General features: G+C 40.5%; 1 protein-coding gene across 2 annotated transcripts in view; it reads right to left on the bottom strand.

The window, feature by feature from the left end:
- AOX1 (aldehyde oxidase 1) overlaps positions 1-17,941 on the bottom strand; it is a 65,658-nt gene extending 47,717 nt beyond the window's left edge. Inside the window, exons 1-8 of one of the 2 annotated variants that reach the window (XM_079133120.1) lie at positions 17,532-17,941; positions 11,382-11,439; positions 9,270-9,366; positions 6,420-6,528; positions 4,837-4,963; positions 2,476-2,537; positions 1,461-1,550; positions 528-608 (exon numbers count right to left, since the gene is read on the bottom strand). In XM_079133120.1, coding sequence (XP_078989246.1) covers positions 528-608; positions 1,461-1,550; positions 2,476-2,537; positions 4,837-4,963; positions 6,420-6,528; positions 9,270-9,366; positions 11,382-11,439; positions 17,532-17,576 — 669 coding nt within the window. In that variant the 5' untranslated portion in view covers positions 17,577-17,941. Of the gene's footprint in view, positions 1-527; positions 609-1,460; positions 1,551-2,475; positions 2,538-4,836; positions 4,964-6,419; positions 6,529-9,269; positions 9,367-11,381; positions 11,440-16,937; positions 17,444-17,531 lie in introns of those variants that run through there. The other variant, XM_079133121.1, reaches the window with a different exon arrangement.
- Positions 17,942-19,975: the final 2,034 nt, after the last annotated feature.

Raw genomic sequence — 19,975 nt, 5'->3', positions numbered from 1 at the left:
TTTCCACCTGTTTTTGCTTTATCATTGTAGGAACAAAGAAAAGAAATACAGACTTTTCTGAAAAACAAAATAGGTGACCTAAAAGTAGAGCTTTACAAGGAATCAGACAGAGTTCAAGATAAAAATATGACAATATTTTTCTCCTCCTAGAGACTTCATGGAGATCCCTTTGGTACTTTTATATCTCAAATTCATTTTAATGTTTAAAAGATATTAACATGATGAATTTTGTCAAATCATCATATGAAAGAATGAACTGCAGCAAAACTGGAAGCAGAAAACATGTCTACATTTACATGCATGCGACTGTATGGTTTTTTACAGATAACACTAGTTCCTTCTTTCAATCAACTGACCCCTCCTGTTGGCTCCACCCTCATTCTCCCACCTCTTCCTTGGTCCACACTCTATTTAGACCTTGAGATAAGGATGACTTATTTGCAATCAGCTTTGGAAAGAATCCAGAAGCATTTCACCATGAATTCCTCTAGGAATCAACCCTCTAGACACAACATTGCCTGCCTTACCATTAGCTCTGGAGGAAATATCAGCTCCTGGGTTGGATCCAATGGCAGAAACTTCTCTTCTGAGAAGAGTTTTGAACTCGTCTTAAAGAGAGAAAGTACAAGAAGTTACAGTAGTTCTCACTGTTCTAGGTGGATATGTCCTGAAACCCCCCCAATGGATGCTGGAAATTGTGGATCATATTGAACCTTATATATGCTTTTTTATCCTATTCATTCTTACTGTAAATCTTAGCAATCTCAGCATGCAATTTTCTTTCCTTATTTTGCTGAGAACTTTCACCTTTTCACTTAAAGGAAGCATGTTACAGTTACCCTTTGGTGCATCTAAATTACCAGCATAACTACTCTTGTACTTTGGAGCCATTATTCAATAAAAGAAAGGTTGAACACAAGCCCTGCAATACCGTGACAGATGATTTGATAACTGAGATGATTACTAAGTGACAAATAGGTGGGTAGCATATACAAAGTAGATACATTGGACAAAGGGAAGATTCACGTTCTGGGTGGGATAGAGGAGGACAGTATGAGGTCTCATTACACTACTCAGAATGACAAACATTTTGAAACTGCAGGATAAATGACATGCCTATCACCTCTGATATTTATCACTTCTTTGTGTTGAGAACATTCAAAATCCTCTGTACTAGCTACTTTGAAATAGTCAATTAATTATTGTCAACCATAATTATTTCACTGACTGCAGAATGATTAGAATTTATTCCTTCTATTCAACTGTACCCCTGTACCTGTTTACTGTCCTCTAGCTTCCCTTCCCCTTCACAGGCTGATTTTTAAAATAGAAACAAAGTGAGAATGAGAAGGAACATGTTAATACAGCTCAACTTTGGGAGGAATTTATTCTTTCTAAGAGCAAGTCAGCCACTATGCATGTCTGGAGAAAACTTTAAAACAACTTTACATTTCACTCACTTTATTTCCTTCCTCAAGTTCTGGTAATCCATTTATTTCTTGATCCAAACAGCAAGTCCCATTTTCTTTACCTTGACAACAGCCAGAAGTCTAATGAGTGAAAAAATGAATCAATAGGAATTTAATGCTGATTCTGCTGAATATTAAATAAACCGGGTAACTACCAGATGAAACCTCATAACATAGAATCATGGTTAGGTACCATGAAGGAGAACTATTTGTACGAAAACACATCTAAATAACTCTAATGAAAAAACCGAATTTATAAGGAATTTGGAATAGCAGTAGACATTAGATAAGTTAAACTATGTGAAGCTCTTATAACAAAACCTGGCACACAGCAATAAATATTATTGATGATCAATGATTAACATTAATATCAAATATTTTAAATACTTAATAAATATTCACAACTATTGGCATCAACACTCTATTCTCTTTCCTGTTCTGATGTACTTTTTTCACAGTTTAACTTCCAAAAGGCAGTCTTCTCTTTTCCATTCCAAGGTTGTTTGTTCATTTACTCATTCAATAAATGTTGATTGAGTAACCACTCAATTAGTGCATGGTGACTGGCCCTGGAGATGTACAGCTTCTGCTGTCAAGCAGTACAACAGTATAGTGAAGAGATGGAACAGCGTATGGGCAAGGGCACCACACTGTGACCAGTGCTATGCAGGGACATGCACATGCACATCCCAGGTGCACAGAGAGCTGCAGGAGCTCCTGGGCAGATACCTGACCCAGACAAACAGATCAGGAGTGGCCTTTTGCAAGAAATGAACTGCCACCAATGTCAAAATGCTTAGGTGCTCACCATGTGACTACTAAGGAAAGCTCAATGGATAGGGGTAAGCCTCCTGCCCTAGGTCGAATAGCAAATAGCAATTAAAGAACTCAAGATAGGAAGTAATCTTGTATTACAATAGCTATTCCCCTAATCACACCTGACAGCCCCTACAACTTTGCTTCATTGGGGAAAATTATACTCATTCACATATTCTTCTCTACTTACTTTACAGAAAGTCTTGCACACATCAATTATGGGCCTGTATCCAGTGCAGCGGCACAGGTTACCTGAAGGAGGAAATCCCAGCTCTGTTAATCGAGTGACCTAGACAGAGGCACAAGCTTCCCAACACATGATAGAAAAAAGGACTTAATCCCATAAGAAAGTTCTGTTGGACATTTCAGTCCACCTAACCTGCAAAGTCAAATGATTACATCAACAACTTGGGATATTTAGTTGAGAATCTTGAGGTAGATTTTAACAGTTCAGCTATCTGCACTATCTCTCTGTAGACTGTTTTAATGCCCACTGCTTGTAATAAGTGCTCAAATGACACAATGATTTTTAATCCCAAAATTTATCCTACAGTCACATTTAAGAGTTAAGCTTATTTTTTTAAAAAAATCACCTTATCGCAGTATTAAAGACATACAAAAAGTTGCACATATTTAATGTATACAACTGGATGTGTTTGGAGACAATTATGTGAAACCATCTCCACATGCAATGCCATAAAAGCATTCATCGCATCTAAGTTTCCTCCTATTTGTTTATTCATTCATTCACTCATTCATTCAGTAACAAGGACACTTAACAAAAGATCTGCCCTCTCAGCAAATGTTTAGGTATATAATACAGTATTGATAACTATGAGCACCATTCTGTACAGTATCTCTCTAGGACTTATGCATCTTGCATAAGAAACTTTGTAACTTTGACAATCACTCATTTTCCCTTTCCCCAGTCCCTGCTAGTAACCATTCTATTTTTTGCTTTGCTGAATTTCACTATTTTAGGTTCCTCGTATAAGAGGGCTCATGCACTATTTGCTCTTCTGTGTCTGGCTTATTTCATTCAGTTAGCATAATGTTTTTGAGGTTCATCCATGTTGCTGCAAATGGTAAGATTTTATTCTCTTTTTTTAAAGAAGAAAATCCCTCATTACTAATACTTACTATGGCAGTTATCAATTTATTGCAAGAGAGAGGAAGAGAGAGATAGAGAGTGTGTGTTAAGCTTCAGTTGATAGAAAGATAGAAAGTATTATATAGATGCAAAGGTAGTTATTAAACTTTGGAAGCAATTGGGCACACAATTTATTTATAATAAATCGCTACTAGGCCAGTGTTTCTCTCACAGTGGTCTCTTATGCTTCTGCCACCCCCAATCTGACATCTTATTTAAAGAACAAGAACTTAGAGCCAAATTATATATGGTGGATTCCAAAATTTTTCATTATTTATAAATTTCCCACATATTTCTTTACCTGAAAATTTGAGAACACTTATCACTTGTTTACATAAAAAAACATGACATCAAATTCATGACTAGACCTAAAGGAAATTAGGTAGAAGAAAAAATTTGTGCTATATCTCTCCTGCTTCTGTTTGCCCTGGTTTTCCCTGGAACATTTTGCAGAAGAAGTGTAGACATGGGCTTTAGTCTTGTGCTGTCTGAACAGAGAAACAAGGTCTTCAGGAGACAAAGACAAATAGAGCCATGGAGAGTATCAACAGACATAGGATTTGAGAGTCTGTGTTTTTGGTTTTGGTTTTGTTTTTTGTTTTTTTTGGTCTGGGGATTGAACCCAAGGGCACTTAGCCACTAAGCCACATCCCCAGCCTCTTTTATTTTTTTATTTTGAGACACAGTCTCACTAAGTTGATTAAGGCCTTGTTTATTTGCTGAGGTTACCCTTGAACTTGCAGTCCTCCTGAGTCACTGGAATTCCAGGCATGCCCCTCCATGCCTGGCTGGTTTGTTCATTTGTTTGTTTGTTTGTTTTAATTGTACAGAATCTCATTGATGAAGATCTTGAAATTCTGAGCTTGATAAAAATATTTCCAGAGTGGCCATGGACAGTTCTTTGAAATAAGAATCACCATAGGGTCTCAGTCCCTTTGACTTCATGCAATGTTCCTCAACGACCTTCTGATTTATGAGATGTTGCTGAGATCATCCACCCAATAGGAGAGAGCAGCTTGTAAAGGTAACTTGGTCTCTTTCCAAGGGTAAATGAATAAGCTGGCTTTTTAATGATTATAAGAACAAGCAGACAACTGATGAAAACAGGAAAATCTTAAAGATAAAAGAACAAGAATTACATCAGCTAAATGTGATGTGTGATCTAATTTGAAGCTTGATTTCAACAAACCAACCTCTTCTACACTGAGGCGGCCTACTTTAAACTACTGTCTCCAAACCTCAATTTCTCCATTTATGAAATGGTGACTCTAACAGTACCTCTTATAAAGTTATTGTGAGACAATCTTCAAATGGTATTTAATACAGTATATGGCACATGGTAGGGGTCCAACATCAACTGTTGTCATCATCACTAAAAACACACACACACACACAACCTACCACCAAGGGCATCAGTTAACTGATCCAAAGTGGGCTCTGGATGGTTCCTCAGCAGCGTGTAGATGGACATCACCATTCCAGGGGTGCAGAATCCACACTGGGTGCCATGGCACTTGGCGATCCTCTCCTGGGAGGACATAAACATTATAAATGCATATTCTGGGCCCCATTTAAGACCTTCAAAACCAGAACCTCCATTTTAACAAGATCTTCAGATACTTCTGGGCATATTAAATTTGGAGAAGAGGCTCCTGAAAATCCTTTTATCCCAGAGGGCCTCCCATTCTTGGGTTAGTTTATCAGGATCGCTGCTTCTCATCAGCTTTTGAGCTTCACCTACAGTGGAATCACCAGGAGGGCTAAACACTTCCAAGGCCCCAGCTAAACCCCAAATCTACTGACTTAGAGACTCTGCAAGTGAGGCACAGGTATGATATCTTTTAAAGATTCCTAGGTGGTTTCAAGGTGCAGTTGAGGTTGTGAGTTAATTAGATCAAGGAAATCCTTCAGAGCAATAAGTCAAATTACACTCAAATTGAGAAATTGAAGAAGAAAAGATCTCTGAGTATTTCCTGAGTGTCTTTTATCTGTCAACTACTGTACTGATGCTGTAACACAGGGGTTTACAAAGGCCACCACAAACCCAGATGACGAAACAGGAAATACTGCCTTAACTGTTCCTGTATTTTTGCCCCAGTATTTCCTCTTTGGAGTCTAACTTCCAGGTCCAGTTTGCAAACTGCCTTCTGGCAACGTTGTGAAGATGAGAGCTGAGCAGTAGTTGAGGATGAAAGAGTCCCCATGCCTATGTACAGTCAAGTCCCACAGGGATACCCAGGAGAATCCTCTTCCACTTACTAGTGAGGTGTCAGAGGATAAGCAAGATTCCTTCATGCCTACAGAATCTGAAGCTGGGCCATTTTCTATGCTGCTTCTAATGTTTTCCATCTTTTCCCCACTCCTCATAAATGACCTTCATTAACTTAGATCAAAAGAAGTAGCAGTGGCATTCTGGGGGGCATTGTACCCATAACTTAAAGAGCTTGATTCTGAAGGTGCCTTTCACTTGGGGCATAAGCTCTAAGGCGGTTTTGTTTTAGGAGAAAAGTCACAGAATTCATTGACAGGACCTATCAGCTGTCTTCTCAACAAGCTCTATGTTTAACAAATCTTTTTAGTAGCTAATACTTTTATTCAGCTTTAAAATCATGTAATTTTCCACTGTACAAACAAATGAAGAAAAATCAAGAAAACTATATCCCTCAATGCACATGATTCTCCTTTCTTTATGTTTGGAACATACAATGGAAAGGTCTCATCTAATTAAAACAGAGAAAACATGAGAGGTCATGTCCGCATTTTCTTAAAAAGGGAAAAGTCCTCCAGTCTTCCAAAAGCACCCTTCCAAGACAGTCACAAAATTATATTACAGTATTCTAGGTTTCACTCTCAGCTCCAGCTGGGTTTTACCTGTTAGCAGCAACTAAGCAGCAGGGTCTAGGCAGCTCTACTCTCAATCTCAGGGACTTACAGTCATGGTTTTCCAAGCATAGGGACCCTGTGAGAAAGAGGCACACCCGAACCTGAACAGGATGAATTCTGGTCTTGGTGCTTCCTATGCCTTCAACTGTGGTGACGGCAGCACCGTACAGAGAACAGATGGGGGTCAGGCAGGCGTTGGCAGGATGATGTCTTCAGGATGCAAAAAAGAAGCACAGATTATAAATGACATCATGTCTAGTGGGAAAGAGGACTGGGTCCTTACTGTACCAAGTCCTCACTCTACAGGGCAGGTTTTGTATGACCTCCCCAGGCTTAGAAACTACAATTGGTCCTTAGTTCACACTCATTTTACAGAAGTATAATCTGAGGTTCAGAGTGATTTACTCAAGATCACAGTGGGAGTGTGGAGAGCAGCTAATTCCAGAATAGCTTCAGCTAACCTTAGTTGTTTTTCTTCTTGATTGAGGGACTGACATTCTCTAGTTGCATGTATCCACGCACCCACCCAGGGCTTATTCCATCTTCCAGGCAGATGCTGGGCTAAGGATGGCTGGTCAATAAAGTGATGTCATTCTTCAGAGAGATGATAGAGTGTGGGATACAGAACTCTTCAATCCCACAAAAAACACTGCTAGAAAGTGTTCAACTCAAATGACTCCTAAAATGTTCTTATTCACCAAACAGAACTACAGGTGACCAATGAGTACTTGAAGTAAATGTGCAACCTCAAAAATGATCACAAGAGATTCACATTAAGAAATAAGAAATACTGAATTATCAAAGAAAATTACAATTGTTTTTTAAAATTATAGTATCTATTATTAGCAAAAATTTGGAAAAATGGGATTTATATTCTGTTTATAAGATGTAAATGAAGCTCTCCCAAAGCTCTTCTGGAAGACATTTCATTTTCATTAAAAACCTTTAAAATATGCACACTCTTTCACTCTGTAATTCTATCTCTATAGATGTTTCATAAAGAAATAATCATTGACACAAATCTAACTATAAGAAGGTTAATTGATATACTGCTGATATTAGTGAAAATTAATATTGTCTAAGTGATCCCTATTTGGGGATCAGTTTTAGTTCATCAAAATGCTAGAACATACATAGCCATTAAAATTTTATTTACTATTTAGAAAAAATATTTATGAAAAGTTAAGTAAAATATACAGGGTTTTAAACACTATGTGCAGTATGCCTCCATATAATAAAAACAAACATAGACTGGAAGGGCAATATTTATTGATAAATAAATGTAAATATTCATTGAGTGCCTACTATGTGCCAGGCAGAGTTCCGGGTGCTAAGATTCATTGGGAAACAAGATGGAGAAAATCCTATAGCTGCAGAATGTATATTCTAATTGAGGGAAGATGAACAACATGTATGAACATAGATAATACACAAGTACATTTGTATGCAAATTGAGATGACCAGAAGTGGTGTGAATAAATTCAGCTAAAGGAATAGAGAGTTGTGAAGGTGAATGGGGCACATAATGGAGAGATGTTTGAATATTGGCTTGAAGGCAGCTGTGCATGCAGTTCAGATGTAGAAAGTTGTAAAAGACCATCATGTTCTAAAACCAAAACAAGCCATATAAGCTACAAAAACAAACAAACAAAAAAACTCATCCCATACTGAGTACATAAAAAACCTAAGTAAAATTCCTTATATGACAAACCCTTGTAAGAGAGAAGATACAGCTGCTCTCATTCCTAAGGTACAGTTGTTCTCTTCCTGAAATGGGAGGAGGAGGAGGAGGAGGATTCTTCCTTAGATGGGAAGGAGGAGAAAACAGACTGACTTTCAACAAGCTATGAATGGCCACTTGTAGGTGGATATAACCGATTAAAATACAAAGCTGTACTGCATTATCTACAAACTCTTCTCCACCAGAGTGCTCTGAGTATAGAGAGCAAAAATGGAGGTGGGGAAGGAGAGATTAAAAAAAACAAAAAAAAAACAAAAAAAAAAAAACTCTCCAGGCAAAGAAAGAAGACTGGGAAAAACTAAGAAAAAAACCTTAGGCACTCCACCTTCATAGATTGTTGCCATAATTTAGGGGCTAAACACAAGACAACACAGATGCAAGAGATCTCCGAAAGCACAGAAGGGGAGACAGGAGAACAAATATAACTCCCAGTGACCTATAAAGCTGGCAACCAGGCTGTAAAGTAGGGTGAGATCTCTCAGAGTTCAGAAAGCAGGTGGCTTGGCTGTGGAACACCAGCATATCTGAAATCACACCAGTACTTAGATCAGTAGCCCTCATCCAAGCTCTGTGGAATAACATAAAATGTCTTAATATGCATAATGGCAGTTGCAGAAGGAGAGGGGAAAGAAAAATGGCAAAGGTAAAAATTCAAAAAGACAATGCTTTGAGCAGTTTCCAAAGCTGATGGAAGACATCACCTTGCAGAGCCAAGAAAGTTGGTGACCCTGCAAGGGCACATATCAAACACAGAGATGTTAAACATAATGGGAAGCTGTTGGTGTGTTTAAGCAGAAGCAGGATAGGATCCGATTCATACTTGAGACAGATCTCTCTGCTGATGGAGGAAGAATGCACTGCACGGGAGTGCATGGGAGATGAGTGAACAGATTGTCAGAGTAATAGAGGAGAGGAGAGTGATGACGACATTATTCTCCACTGCCATTTTGGCCTGACATTTGCTCCCCAGACAGCACAGGGAGTCAGCTTTGGACAGGGAATTCTTTGACCATATGTTATCCTCATTGATGTTACATTTTTTCCCCCAGCACATTCATATGCCTGGGACCATGACTGTCTTTTTATAATTGGACCCTCAGTGCTTAGCACAATTCTTTTCACATAGTACGCACTCAATACATACTACCAAATGAAGAAATTCAACAAAACTATAAAAATTCAACCACATCTGGGCTTTGATGTAGAGCACCTTATCTTCTTGGCGATGGGGTCATACTGAGAGATCATCACCGTGCAGGCACCGCAGCCTCCCCCGCCACAGCCATACTTAGTCCCTGTAAGTCGGACTGTAAGAAGCAGGGTTAAGAACAATGTGTTTTCCATAATTCTCTTTCTAGAATAGCCCTGACCTTGGCAAACAGCACCTTCACAGACTCTTAATGTATTTTTAAGTTCAGTACTTTTCTCAAGTGATGTATGTATGTCTTGACTGCTGTTTTAGTCTCATAAATTCTTGATTTCCTTGTGTGTCTTTATAGCATGTGTCCTTTCTTTGAAAGAAACTGGATGGACCTCATGTTCCAAAAAACAGGGCCAAACTAAAACAGGCAGAGTCTGTACATGTACAGATTTAAGCACTTGAAGGTATGAGGACACTTCACATTTGTTCTCATCTTTATTTCAGTCTGCAGTGACATACAAAGTAAATGTTACATTATGAATAATTCATGGCCTATTTGTGTCATATTAGCCATGTTTATTCTATTTCTCTGTCTTTCAGTGGTAACAACTGCTATTTCTTACCCCATATCTGTTCCCTCATTATTCTTTAGGAATAGAAACCTCAAATTTCAGACACGTATATGGCTACCCAGAATTTAAAAGTACATTTTTCCAGCCTCCTCTCCAACTACCTGGGGTCAGTAACAATGCTGGTCAATGGGAAGTAAATAGAAGCACTGTGTATGACTTCCAGATGAGAAGTATACTCAAAAGGAGAGGGTGTCTCCTTCTTTGTCCATTACTCCTTTCTCTTTGCTCAAATTCAGTTTTGATGGCTGGATCTCAGTCATCTCTGACTGTGAAGCAGAAGCTGCATGCTGAGGAGGGTGGGACAGACATAAGGATCCCCTGACAACTCAGTTCCCTGATAACTTTGTGGCACTTCGTTCTAACCCTGATCAACCACCCTTTGGTTTCCTCAATGTGAGTATGACAGTTATAGGAACAGACTTTCTTCAGCAAGGATGGTAACTGACCACGCCATCCAGTTGCTAGACTTAGAAACTGATCTCCACTGCTTTCATTAGAGCCATACCTCCCGTGGGCTTATTTCCACCTGTTACTCCATGTGTGGAAAGACATGGAGTCCATGTCAACCATGCCCAATGGCTTTGATGTACATGTCTTGGACTGACCAAAAGCCCAGAGCCCTTCCACTCACCTTTCCCTCCCATTCTTCCTTCCCCAGGTTGGACTGCACTGCACAAGGGCTCCCCAAGCCCTCTCTAACTCCCTCCCTCCCTCCTTTCACACAGGCATTTAGTCCTCACACATTTAGCTTTATTTTTGGTGTCAGGTTCCTGGAGATCCTGAATAAACACAATGAGAAACAAACTTCTATCTTCTATCCTGTCTACTACTATTTGGGTTTTCTGTCACTTGCAGTGAGTCAAACTTTAAATATTACACATAAGGAACTGTGGTTGACCAGGAAGTCAGTATTCATTGTTTTTGTTTGAAGATCATGGACGACTTTAGGAGCATGCTCATGTGTCTGAAAAGTAGCTATTGATGCTTTGGAGTTGTGTGCTCTTATGGGAATTTCATGTCCCCTGTGTGGGGGAAATGTCAAAACTTTAATTGTTATGTAATTTTGCATATACTTTAGTGAGATATCCCTCTGGAAACCCACTGGGGCTCATGAAGTTAAATAATTTCAGGTTGAATTTCTCCATTTTTATTTTACTTTCATTTCATGAGATTTCTGTGCTTTTTTGTAATGGAAATGATGGTTAATCATTACAGAAAGAGTATAATTATTGTGTTCCTAAAGGATATAAAGGATGCTTAATTAATCCCTTTTAATATTGACTGCTTTCATTCCCATTGCTAGTTTCTCTTTTTAAACCATCTACTGAGTGCTAAAACAGAGATCAGAAAAAACTTGGTTCTCTTGACAGCCACAGTTGTGCACTGACTATAAAACAAAGGTGTAGGACTTTCTAAAAGATGAACATAAAACCATAAGAGTAAGGCATATGTCTCAGTGTGGCTCTAAAAAGATTTGAAATATCACCTGATGAGGACATTGGAGCTAAACACACACACACACATAAATTTGAAGCAAAGAAAAGGATACGATTCTTCCTCAGATATGGTAACAGCATTGTTTCCGGATCGGCATTTTTTTCTATCACCTATACAATGGAGAAAATCAAGAGTTATGCACACAAAATTGAGAGAGCTCTTGTGATATTCACATTGGTAGGATCATGCAAGCTTGAGGAAAACGCACACTAACGCTCATATTTTCAAGATGATTTTAAGTTTATGGAACACCTGTGATGCACAAATTGTCTCTTAAGTGTAGAGTCTAAATCTTGCCCCAGACCCCAGTCCTGTGTCACTGTCCTTGGTCCTGAATTATCACTGTTCTCCTAGGTGGTGGTTGTACTAACATGAGCACGAGGGACTTCTGTCCAGATTCTCCTAGAAAGTATGCAGCAGGTGAAGGAGAAGACACCAGTAGAATACAACAAACTGGGAGTGTGTGGAAGGAGAGTTGGAGAGGGGAGCTGCTGGAACAGACAAGCCTCTGAGAAATCAATAGAGTAAATTAAAAGACTTGTTTGTTTGCCAAATAATTAGCTTCCAGAAAGAGATCACAACCAACCATGGCCCCAAATCAAGAAGCCAAGTAGAAGATAAGATGCATAGGCCATTAATGCAAAGCTGCTTGGCAGGGCACACCTGAGCAGGTATGTGTGGGAGCTGCAGTGTAGTCATGGAACAACCACACCCTGGAGTGGAATGACTGAAATGTCACCATCGGTCATGCTTCCCAAAGTGACCATGTTGTCTCATTTTTTATTAAATATTTGAGATTTCATTTAGATTCACAGAACCAACAGAAGCACAATTTTCTTCACAGATTCAGAAGCTGGAATCATCTTTCATAATGTTGTAGTAGTTTGCCCTCCTGGGAGGAAGGTGAGGAGGGACATATGCTCCTCCTAGGGCTGCCTCCTCACTCCTCAATTCTGATAGCCACAGGCCAGGCAAAAGTGAGGCTTATGCCAATTGCCACAGTCTGTGCCCTAGAGGACTCTGCAATACAGAAAGACATGTGTGTGTCCTGCATGCATATGTACACATTCTACAACACAAGAAAAATGTGAGGTATGTTCCAGGACATCCTCAACATAACTGGCCCTCAGTGGAACTCTTGTTTTATTTCCCAAACTTTTTTTTTTCATCTTCCTCAATCTATTTCACAGTCTCATTAGCTGATGGGTCATCTAAGCTTAGAAACCTGAGCTATTTTAAACTTTTCTTCCTTTGAATTCACGGCAATCAGTGTTACCAAGTTTATACCTCCAAAATGATTTTCTAAACACCATTCACTTCTACTGCCACCACCTGGCATGAGCTCTTACCACCTTGAGTCCTAACAATTAGACCTGCTTAGCAGGTCTCCTCAAATCCACTCTTCGCACCTGCAATGCCTTCCTCTACCCCTCTAGCAGAGTGATCATTCTAAAACCCAAGTCCTGTCATTTTGTGTATCTTCTTAAATTGAGCACAGCTTCTGACTGCCAAACTGGCATTCTGGGAATTACCGAATCACCCAAGGGCTTGTTAAAATGAAACCCCTCTGGAAACAGGATTTCTGGGAGAGGGAATCAGAAAATATACATCTTTAATGAGCAAGCTGAAAGGGTCTTAGTGAATTTATACTCAAGGGTTCCTGGAGCCCAAGAAGAAATTTAAACTCCTTGGCAATGTATCTCTGATCAACTATCCATCATCTCCTGAGAATTGACCCTCGTGTCTTGAATCAGATACAAGAACTGGTAGGTCCCAGAAGTATATGGACTTTTAATTTTCACTAAATTTACATACAGTTTTCCTTCTGTCGTGAAAGTCCTTTCTCTCTCCCCTCTACTTGGCAGAATTTTGCATGCCATTCAATTTCCTGCTCAAAATTCTCTATGGAGAGGGCTGCTACCTAATATGCCTTCCCCACTCCATATGGCAAGGAACCATCCTCCTCTGTGATCTCCTGGTCAATGTCCTCACCTGTTATAGCACTGTTTACCCTGCATCAAAATTATTTGTGTTTATACAGCCTCTTTTGATCCTGGGAAAACTAATTTCTGTTATTTTTTTGTTTTGAACACTAAGCTCAGTGCTGGAGATATATCATAGGGACATAATTAATGTTAACTAATTAAATAAATAAATGGAACATGATGTGTTCAATTTGCTATGAGAACTCTGAGGAGGGAAGAAGGATTTTTCATACAGAACAGAAGAAAAGAAAGGAAAAAAAGAAACAAAGAAGTTACTAATGGCAAAAACTGTTGACTATCCCAGCATGCATTCTCCCTTTTTTTCCTTCCAGCTTCCTGGAATAGGGAATGAAATGGCTGGAACTCAAGTTCACTTGAGTGAGGTCACTCAAATGAACTTGAATTCCAGCAGGTAACAGAAACCTGGGTCCCATATAACACCCAAGAACTTTCTGGAACATCCTCAAATTTTCTCTTCCAAGATATAGTTTCTTCAAAAAAGAAAAATGACTCATATCTTATTGAACTACTGTTAGTTTTAAGTTTATGATTAATATATATCATGGTGAATGTGCAGAAGCCCAGTTTTAATGGTGAGAAAGGATCTGAGTAGCCTGGATAGTAAAGCATATTAGGTTGGAGGACATTTACATATTTTAGGAAAAAATTAACAGAAGCTGACTTGCTTGTTTGGATATTTGTTCTAGGAATTGTTTGAGGAGATTACAGAGCCAGCAAGTATCCTGTCCTGTAAGCTCTTAGAGTGAAACAGTGAGGTCAGAACTACCATGGTGGTCAGGGGTGGGACTGGGTGGGGAACAGTTATTCTCCTTGACTCTGAACTGGAAAGATAATACTTAGAAGTGTAGTCACGGTCATGGAATGTATCAATCTCAGGATAATTTTGGGTGTTGCAAGGGTGGAATCTGTCCCTCTGTATCTCTGCCAGTTCTTTTGAGAGAGTTCAAGTTCACGCTGCACAAGACCCTGCCAGATCTAAGACAGAGGCAGAAGGAAGAAACAGAAAAAGGGAAAGAACAGAAAATAAGGAAGGGAAAGAAGTACATGTGAAAAGACAAGGCCTGAGAGATGAGGGAAGACCAAGGTGAACATCGTAGGACACAGTAGAGAAGAACAATAACCCACAGCAGCCTCCAAGCAGAGAAGGAGGCCTGAGGGACGGGTGGTGAGGACACTCAGGTTGCTATAAAATCCGTCTCACTCGTTGCACCTTCCTGCCTCAGCTGCGTCTGCCCCTTCCACTTTCCCTGAACCACTGCAGCCATCCCAGCATCCCAGAAATTTCTTCTCACTCACCCAGAGAGCTCTTTCCAGATTTGTGCACTAATACTAAACGAGTAATGAGCAAACTGTGTTTATGACACTTGCCAGTCCTCCTGACTCCTCTGAGCAGATGCTGGCTCTACTAATGAAGTTGCTTTCAAACCCACGTATTAACAATAGTTTATACCATGCACACCAAGAGATTTATTTTCATCCAAGTTCCATAGGAAAAAGTACTGTTACTGGCTTCCTTTTGCAGAGGGAACGGCTGAGGCTCAGAGATGTAAAGTACCCATAGCTACCAGGTGGTGGAGTTGCTACATAGCCACAGAATTCAAACTTATTTATTATACCTTCTATTCCAAAGCCTACATCTTTTTTTTGGTGGGGGGGGGGGGGGGGTGCTGGGGATCAAACCCAGGGCCTTGTGCTTACAAGGCAAGCTACTCTACCGACTGAGCTATCTCCCTAGCGCCCCCTAAAGCCTACATCTTTAGTTTCCAGTCTTCACTGCCTGATAGAACAAAGTGCTTCAGTTCCCTGGTGAGGTTAGAAAACAGCATCTATAGTATACTTGGTCCATGAGTTCTTCCTCCCTTAAACTCATTTTCAATGGGTGACTGTTCTTCTCAGGGTCCCTGGTAAAGCAAGGAAGCTTTCATAAATCTCTCCATAACCAGGTCTCTAAGCAATGTGTGCTGGCAATCCTTTCAAATGGTTTTAGCTTCTGCCTGATGACACCTGTTTTTGAAAAAAAATTTTTGAAAAAAGATTTAAAAAAAAAAATCACAGACCGGAGACCAACCACACATCACCTGAAGTCTCCTAATTAGCTTCTTAAGATTCCTTTCCAAAGGCAATTTTTTAATCCCAGAGGTCATGCTGACTTTAAGACACCTCTTTCTCTCTGGTGGTTTCTCTCTCACACCATTCTCCACAATACCTCACTCTTGGAATCAGAAAGTTTTTTCTAATTCTACCCATGTAGTAATTGGGTTTGCTTAACAATGTTGGAACACACACCTAAGAGAATCTGGAAGGGAGAAGTAGAGAAAGGCTATTGTGATGTTTTAAAAAATGGGGTAACTGCAAAACTGAATCAATATCTCTAATTTCGCTTAGCATGATATTCCCCATTTCCATCCATTTACCAGCAAATGCCATCATTTCATTCTTTTCTATGGATAAGTAGAACTCCATTGCATATACACACCACAGTTTATTAATCCATTTATCTACTGATAGGCATCTGAATTGATTCCATAACTTAGCTTTTGTGAATGGTGCTGCTGTGAACATTGGTGTGGCTGCGTCACTATAGTATGTCATTTTTTTAGATCTTCTGGTGAAATCACTAACGGAAACCTTTATCACCTAACACACCTCTTCTAATCTGGTCATGCCCCCGGCCCTACTGACCATAAGCACAGAGAAGTCCTCCTGTCCCCAGGATCTTTCACCTGCCATGATCTCTGCCTGAAGTACTCATTCTCCAGATGTTTGCTTGACTTGCTCTGACTTCATCCCAGTTCAGCTCAGATTTTGCCCCAAAAGGCCAAAACGTTCATGCCATCTAAAGTATCAGCTTCTGTCCATCTCCACCCACTGCCTTTGCTTTGTTTTCATACCAGCTCCCATCACTGCCTACCAGCCTACACTTCCATTTATTTAGATGCTGTGGTCTTTTCCCCTGCACAGCATAAACACCACGCCTGCAGGGATTTGTTGTTTCTGTGATCTGCTGCTTCCCGTAAACGTGAACATGGGCTGGCATATTGTAGGCCCTTAGAAATAAGTGGATTCAATAGTCATGACTACTCTTCATAAAGTGTAATGTCCCCTTTTAGAAAAGGGACTGAGCCTCTGAAAGGCCTGGTTGGATCAATGAGAGAGCTGAAATCCAATCCTTGTTTGAGTAAACACCATCACGACCACCAATGGGATTGTATTTACTCTACCATTCTGTCACACAAAAGAAAAAAATTACATACTGTCATTGCACCTCATTATCCTATTTTCCCCTCAGAGCAGTCTTGTGAGGAGATCCTAATGGCCCCCCATTACAGATTAGGAAAAACCAACTCATCTTATTTGCTGTGGAACCTGGGAAACAGACAAAGAAGTTTTTATGGGGCTTAAAACTTGTACAATTTGGGGGATCCGCTTTAAGAAAACGTAATACAAAGCTACAAATACAAAACCCCTCAACCTTCCTGCCTTGGTTTCCCCCTTCAAAGCGGTGACAGACTGTGCTGAGAAAACATTCAGAGGACGTAGAGTCAATGCCATATCTAGGGAATGTTTCAAAGGCTGTTATCCCCGAATGTCATGAACCCTACCTGGATCAGTCCCAGAATCTGAACGGCCCTAGGACAGAGCTATGAGGACCTTGGGAGTTTCCAGAGCCTGGCTTTGCTGAGCTCTGCCAGGAGCTTGCTGTGACTTTGGAAGGTCACGATTTCTTCCTCTGAGATATGTTGAGGATGGCTTGAATTAGTTCATCTCTGTGGTCCTGCCTGACTGAAATGCTTTCTGTTCATCCAGACACGCTGGGAATTGAGTCTCCCCCATCTACACAGGTTACTCTCAATCTATTGGAAAATATTCCGTTTATCCAACTGGGGTTTTCGGGGACGGCAGATTTGGGAGTGTTGACCTTGATGGGGAAGAAAAACTCTTTTCTTCTTGTTTGAGGAAGGGATAGGGTTGGTAATCAGACTGTGAGCCTGGGAAATAATCGGTACACGAGGAGGGTAGAGGCCAAAAGATTCCGACAGTCCCTAGAAGGCTTCCTTTACCTGCCCACTTCTGGAGGTGGGGACCAGAACGCCCGGGCTGCCCATCGTGCCCTCCGCGGCGGGCACCTAAAGGACCAGGGCCATGTGGCAGGAGCCATCCCTGCCCTGGCCGGGCAGCCCCGCGGGCGCGCTCACCTGGCGGCCGTTCACGTAGAAGATCAGCTCCGGGGCCCGGTCCATGGTGGCAGCCGCGCAGGTCCCGATCTGGGTCCGCAGAGGACGGTGGGTCCCGGAGGCGCTGCTCCTGGACCGGGCGATGCGGACCGCCCAGCGGGACCGGGTTTTACGGAGCCGAAGGCCCACCAGCCCTTCCCAGCCAGGGAGTGTGCTGTGACGTCCGGGGCGCTGAGCCTGAGCCAGGAAACCCGCCCCGGTCAGCGGCGTGTGGGCGTCGCCGGCGCTGTAGGGGCGGACGGCTTGGCCAGGGGAACTGACCCTTTCGGGCCCTAGCAGGTGGCGCTCGGCCTCCGTGCAGCTCCCTCGGCAGCCACTGTGGGTCCTGCGACGTCGCCTGGGTCGTCTTCGGGTGGTATTTTACGTGCTTTCCCACCAATTTGAAGTTGTCCGCTCCCACTTTGCCTGCAGCAGTCTTGTACTCTTAATGGGAACCGGTCACATTGATTTTGCAAGTCTGCAGGAGGGAGCCTACGGACAATGGATGTGCTTTTTGTTTTGTTTGTTTTGTGTTGTTTTTTGTTTGTTTTAGGTACAGGCATTGAGCCAGGGGCACTTTACCAGCCCTCGGTCTCACTAAATTTCTTAGGGCCTTGATAAATTGCCAAGGCTGGCCTCGCACTTGCGATCCTCCTATCTGAGTCTCTAGAGCCACTGGGATTACAGGAGTACATCACCACGACCGGCGACAACGGATAGTTTTTACAACTTTACCTTCTGACTTTACAAATACTTATCCAAATTTACGTTTTTAAGTCAAGAGTTGATATGAACTTTCAAAAAAAAAGTTTTATCATAATTGACAATTGATCCAGTGATTAATCATCAGTTTACCTGGCAAATGTCAACAGATGTAAGACACATTGAAAAATTCAACAATTTGGAACTGAAAAATACAAAAATTATCCAGAACTCAATGCTGAGAATTTGCCAAATGTTAAATTTTTGGCTCTGTTTTACATTTGTAAAATCTACATGAAAAACTCATTAAAACTCAAATAGGATCAAACTCAATATTTCCCTGACTTCTTTTTACTTAACATACAACATTTTCTATACAGTTTCATTTATGTGAACACAGAACCTTTATTGTGAAAAATTTCAAAATCCGTAGGTGAAAGACAAGTGTAGAAGTAGCCTCTTCCTCCCCTGGTTGAGCTGTTGCAATGGTCACCACCTCATTTCTTTCTGGAATTTTAAAAACCAATCCCAGACACCACTTCTTACTGCTAAATATTTAACACACACACACACACACACACACACAATTTTCTTCTTCAGGCATGATACCATTCCCCAGGGTCTAAAAAAAAAGTCTTTTTACATTTGATTTCTCTGAATCAAACAAAAGCTACTCAATATTTGCTTGTGGTCTCTTTGGTCTCTTAATCTAGGAGAATCTTCTCACTCCTCCCCCTTTTCGTAGTTACTATTTTTATTGTTGATTGACCTATAATAATGGTACATACATCCAATGTGATATTTTGATTCACTTATACAATGTGTATTGATCCAATTAGGGCAATGAGCATATGTATCACTTTAAACTTTTATTGTTCTGTATGGTAAGCACATTTTAAATCCTTCACACTATTTTGAAATATACAATATTTCAATGTTTACTGTATTCACCCTAGAAAACCAGAACTTACTCCCCTTATCTACCTGTAACAATTTGCTGGAGGACCAGCCTATCCCCATACCCGCCTCCCTCCCACTGTCTGCAGCCACTGGTAACCATTATTCTATTCTCAGCTTCTATGAGATCAGCTTCTGAAGAGTCCACGTATGAGTAAGCACATGTGGTATTTGTCTTGCTGCATTCTGTCACTTCTAATGTTATTAACATGTCAAAGAAGAAACCGGGTTGATTGTCCCATAGAAATGATTCACATTTTGAATATAACCGATTATTTCTTCCTGGAATTATTTGTTCTTCCATACTACTTATTTTCTATACACTGGATATTAGACCCAAAGCCTTGATTATATTTGGGTTCAATTTTTTAGGTGTGGGTGTCAGGAATACTTCCTAGGTATGCTGCAGCACTTCAGGAGGTTTATGAAGTCTGGTCATCTCATTCTTAATGACACTAATATTTATCAACGAGTTTAATAGGATCTCTCTCTCTCTTCATAATGATTTTCTCTTTAGCATTTCATTGAATGGTTTCACATCCATCATTGAACATCGCCAGCTATTTTATGAGGCAGTTGCAATTTTTCTAGTTCTAGCAATTCCTTCTGTATTCATCAGCTGGGATTCTTTGGAATAGAACTCCCTATCCTTTCCTAGAACTATTGACAATGCACAAATTCATACCAAAAAGACAAGATACTTTTATATAACTTTTCCTTAAATTATATATTTTCAAAGAGTTAGCATCCTACTAACTTACAGTGGT

The sequence above is a fragment of the Sciurus vulgaris genome (genome assembly GCF_902686455.1).
Source record: "Sciurus vulgaris genome assembly, chromosome: 3".
Taxonomy (NCBI): Eukaryota; Metazoa; Chordata; class Mammalia; order Rodentia; family Sciuridae; genus Sciurus; species Sciurus vulgaris.
Note: the sequence above shows the minus strand (reverse complement) of the source record. Positions and strands in the feature narration are given on the sequence as shown.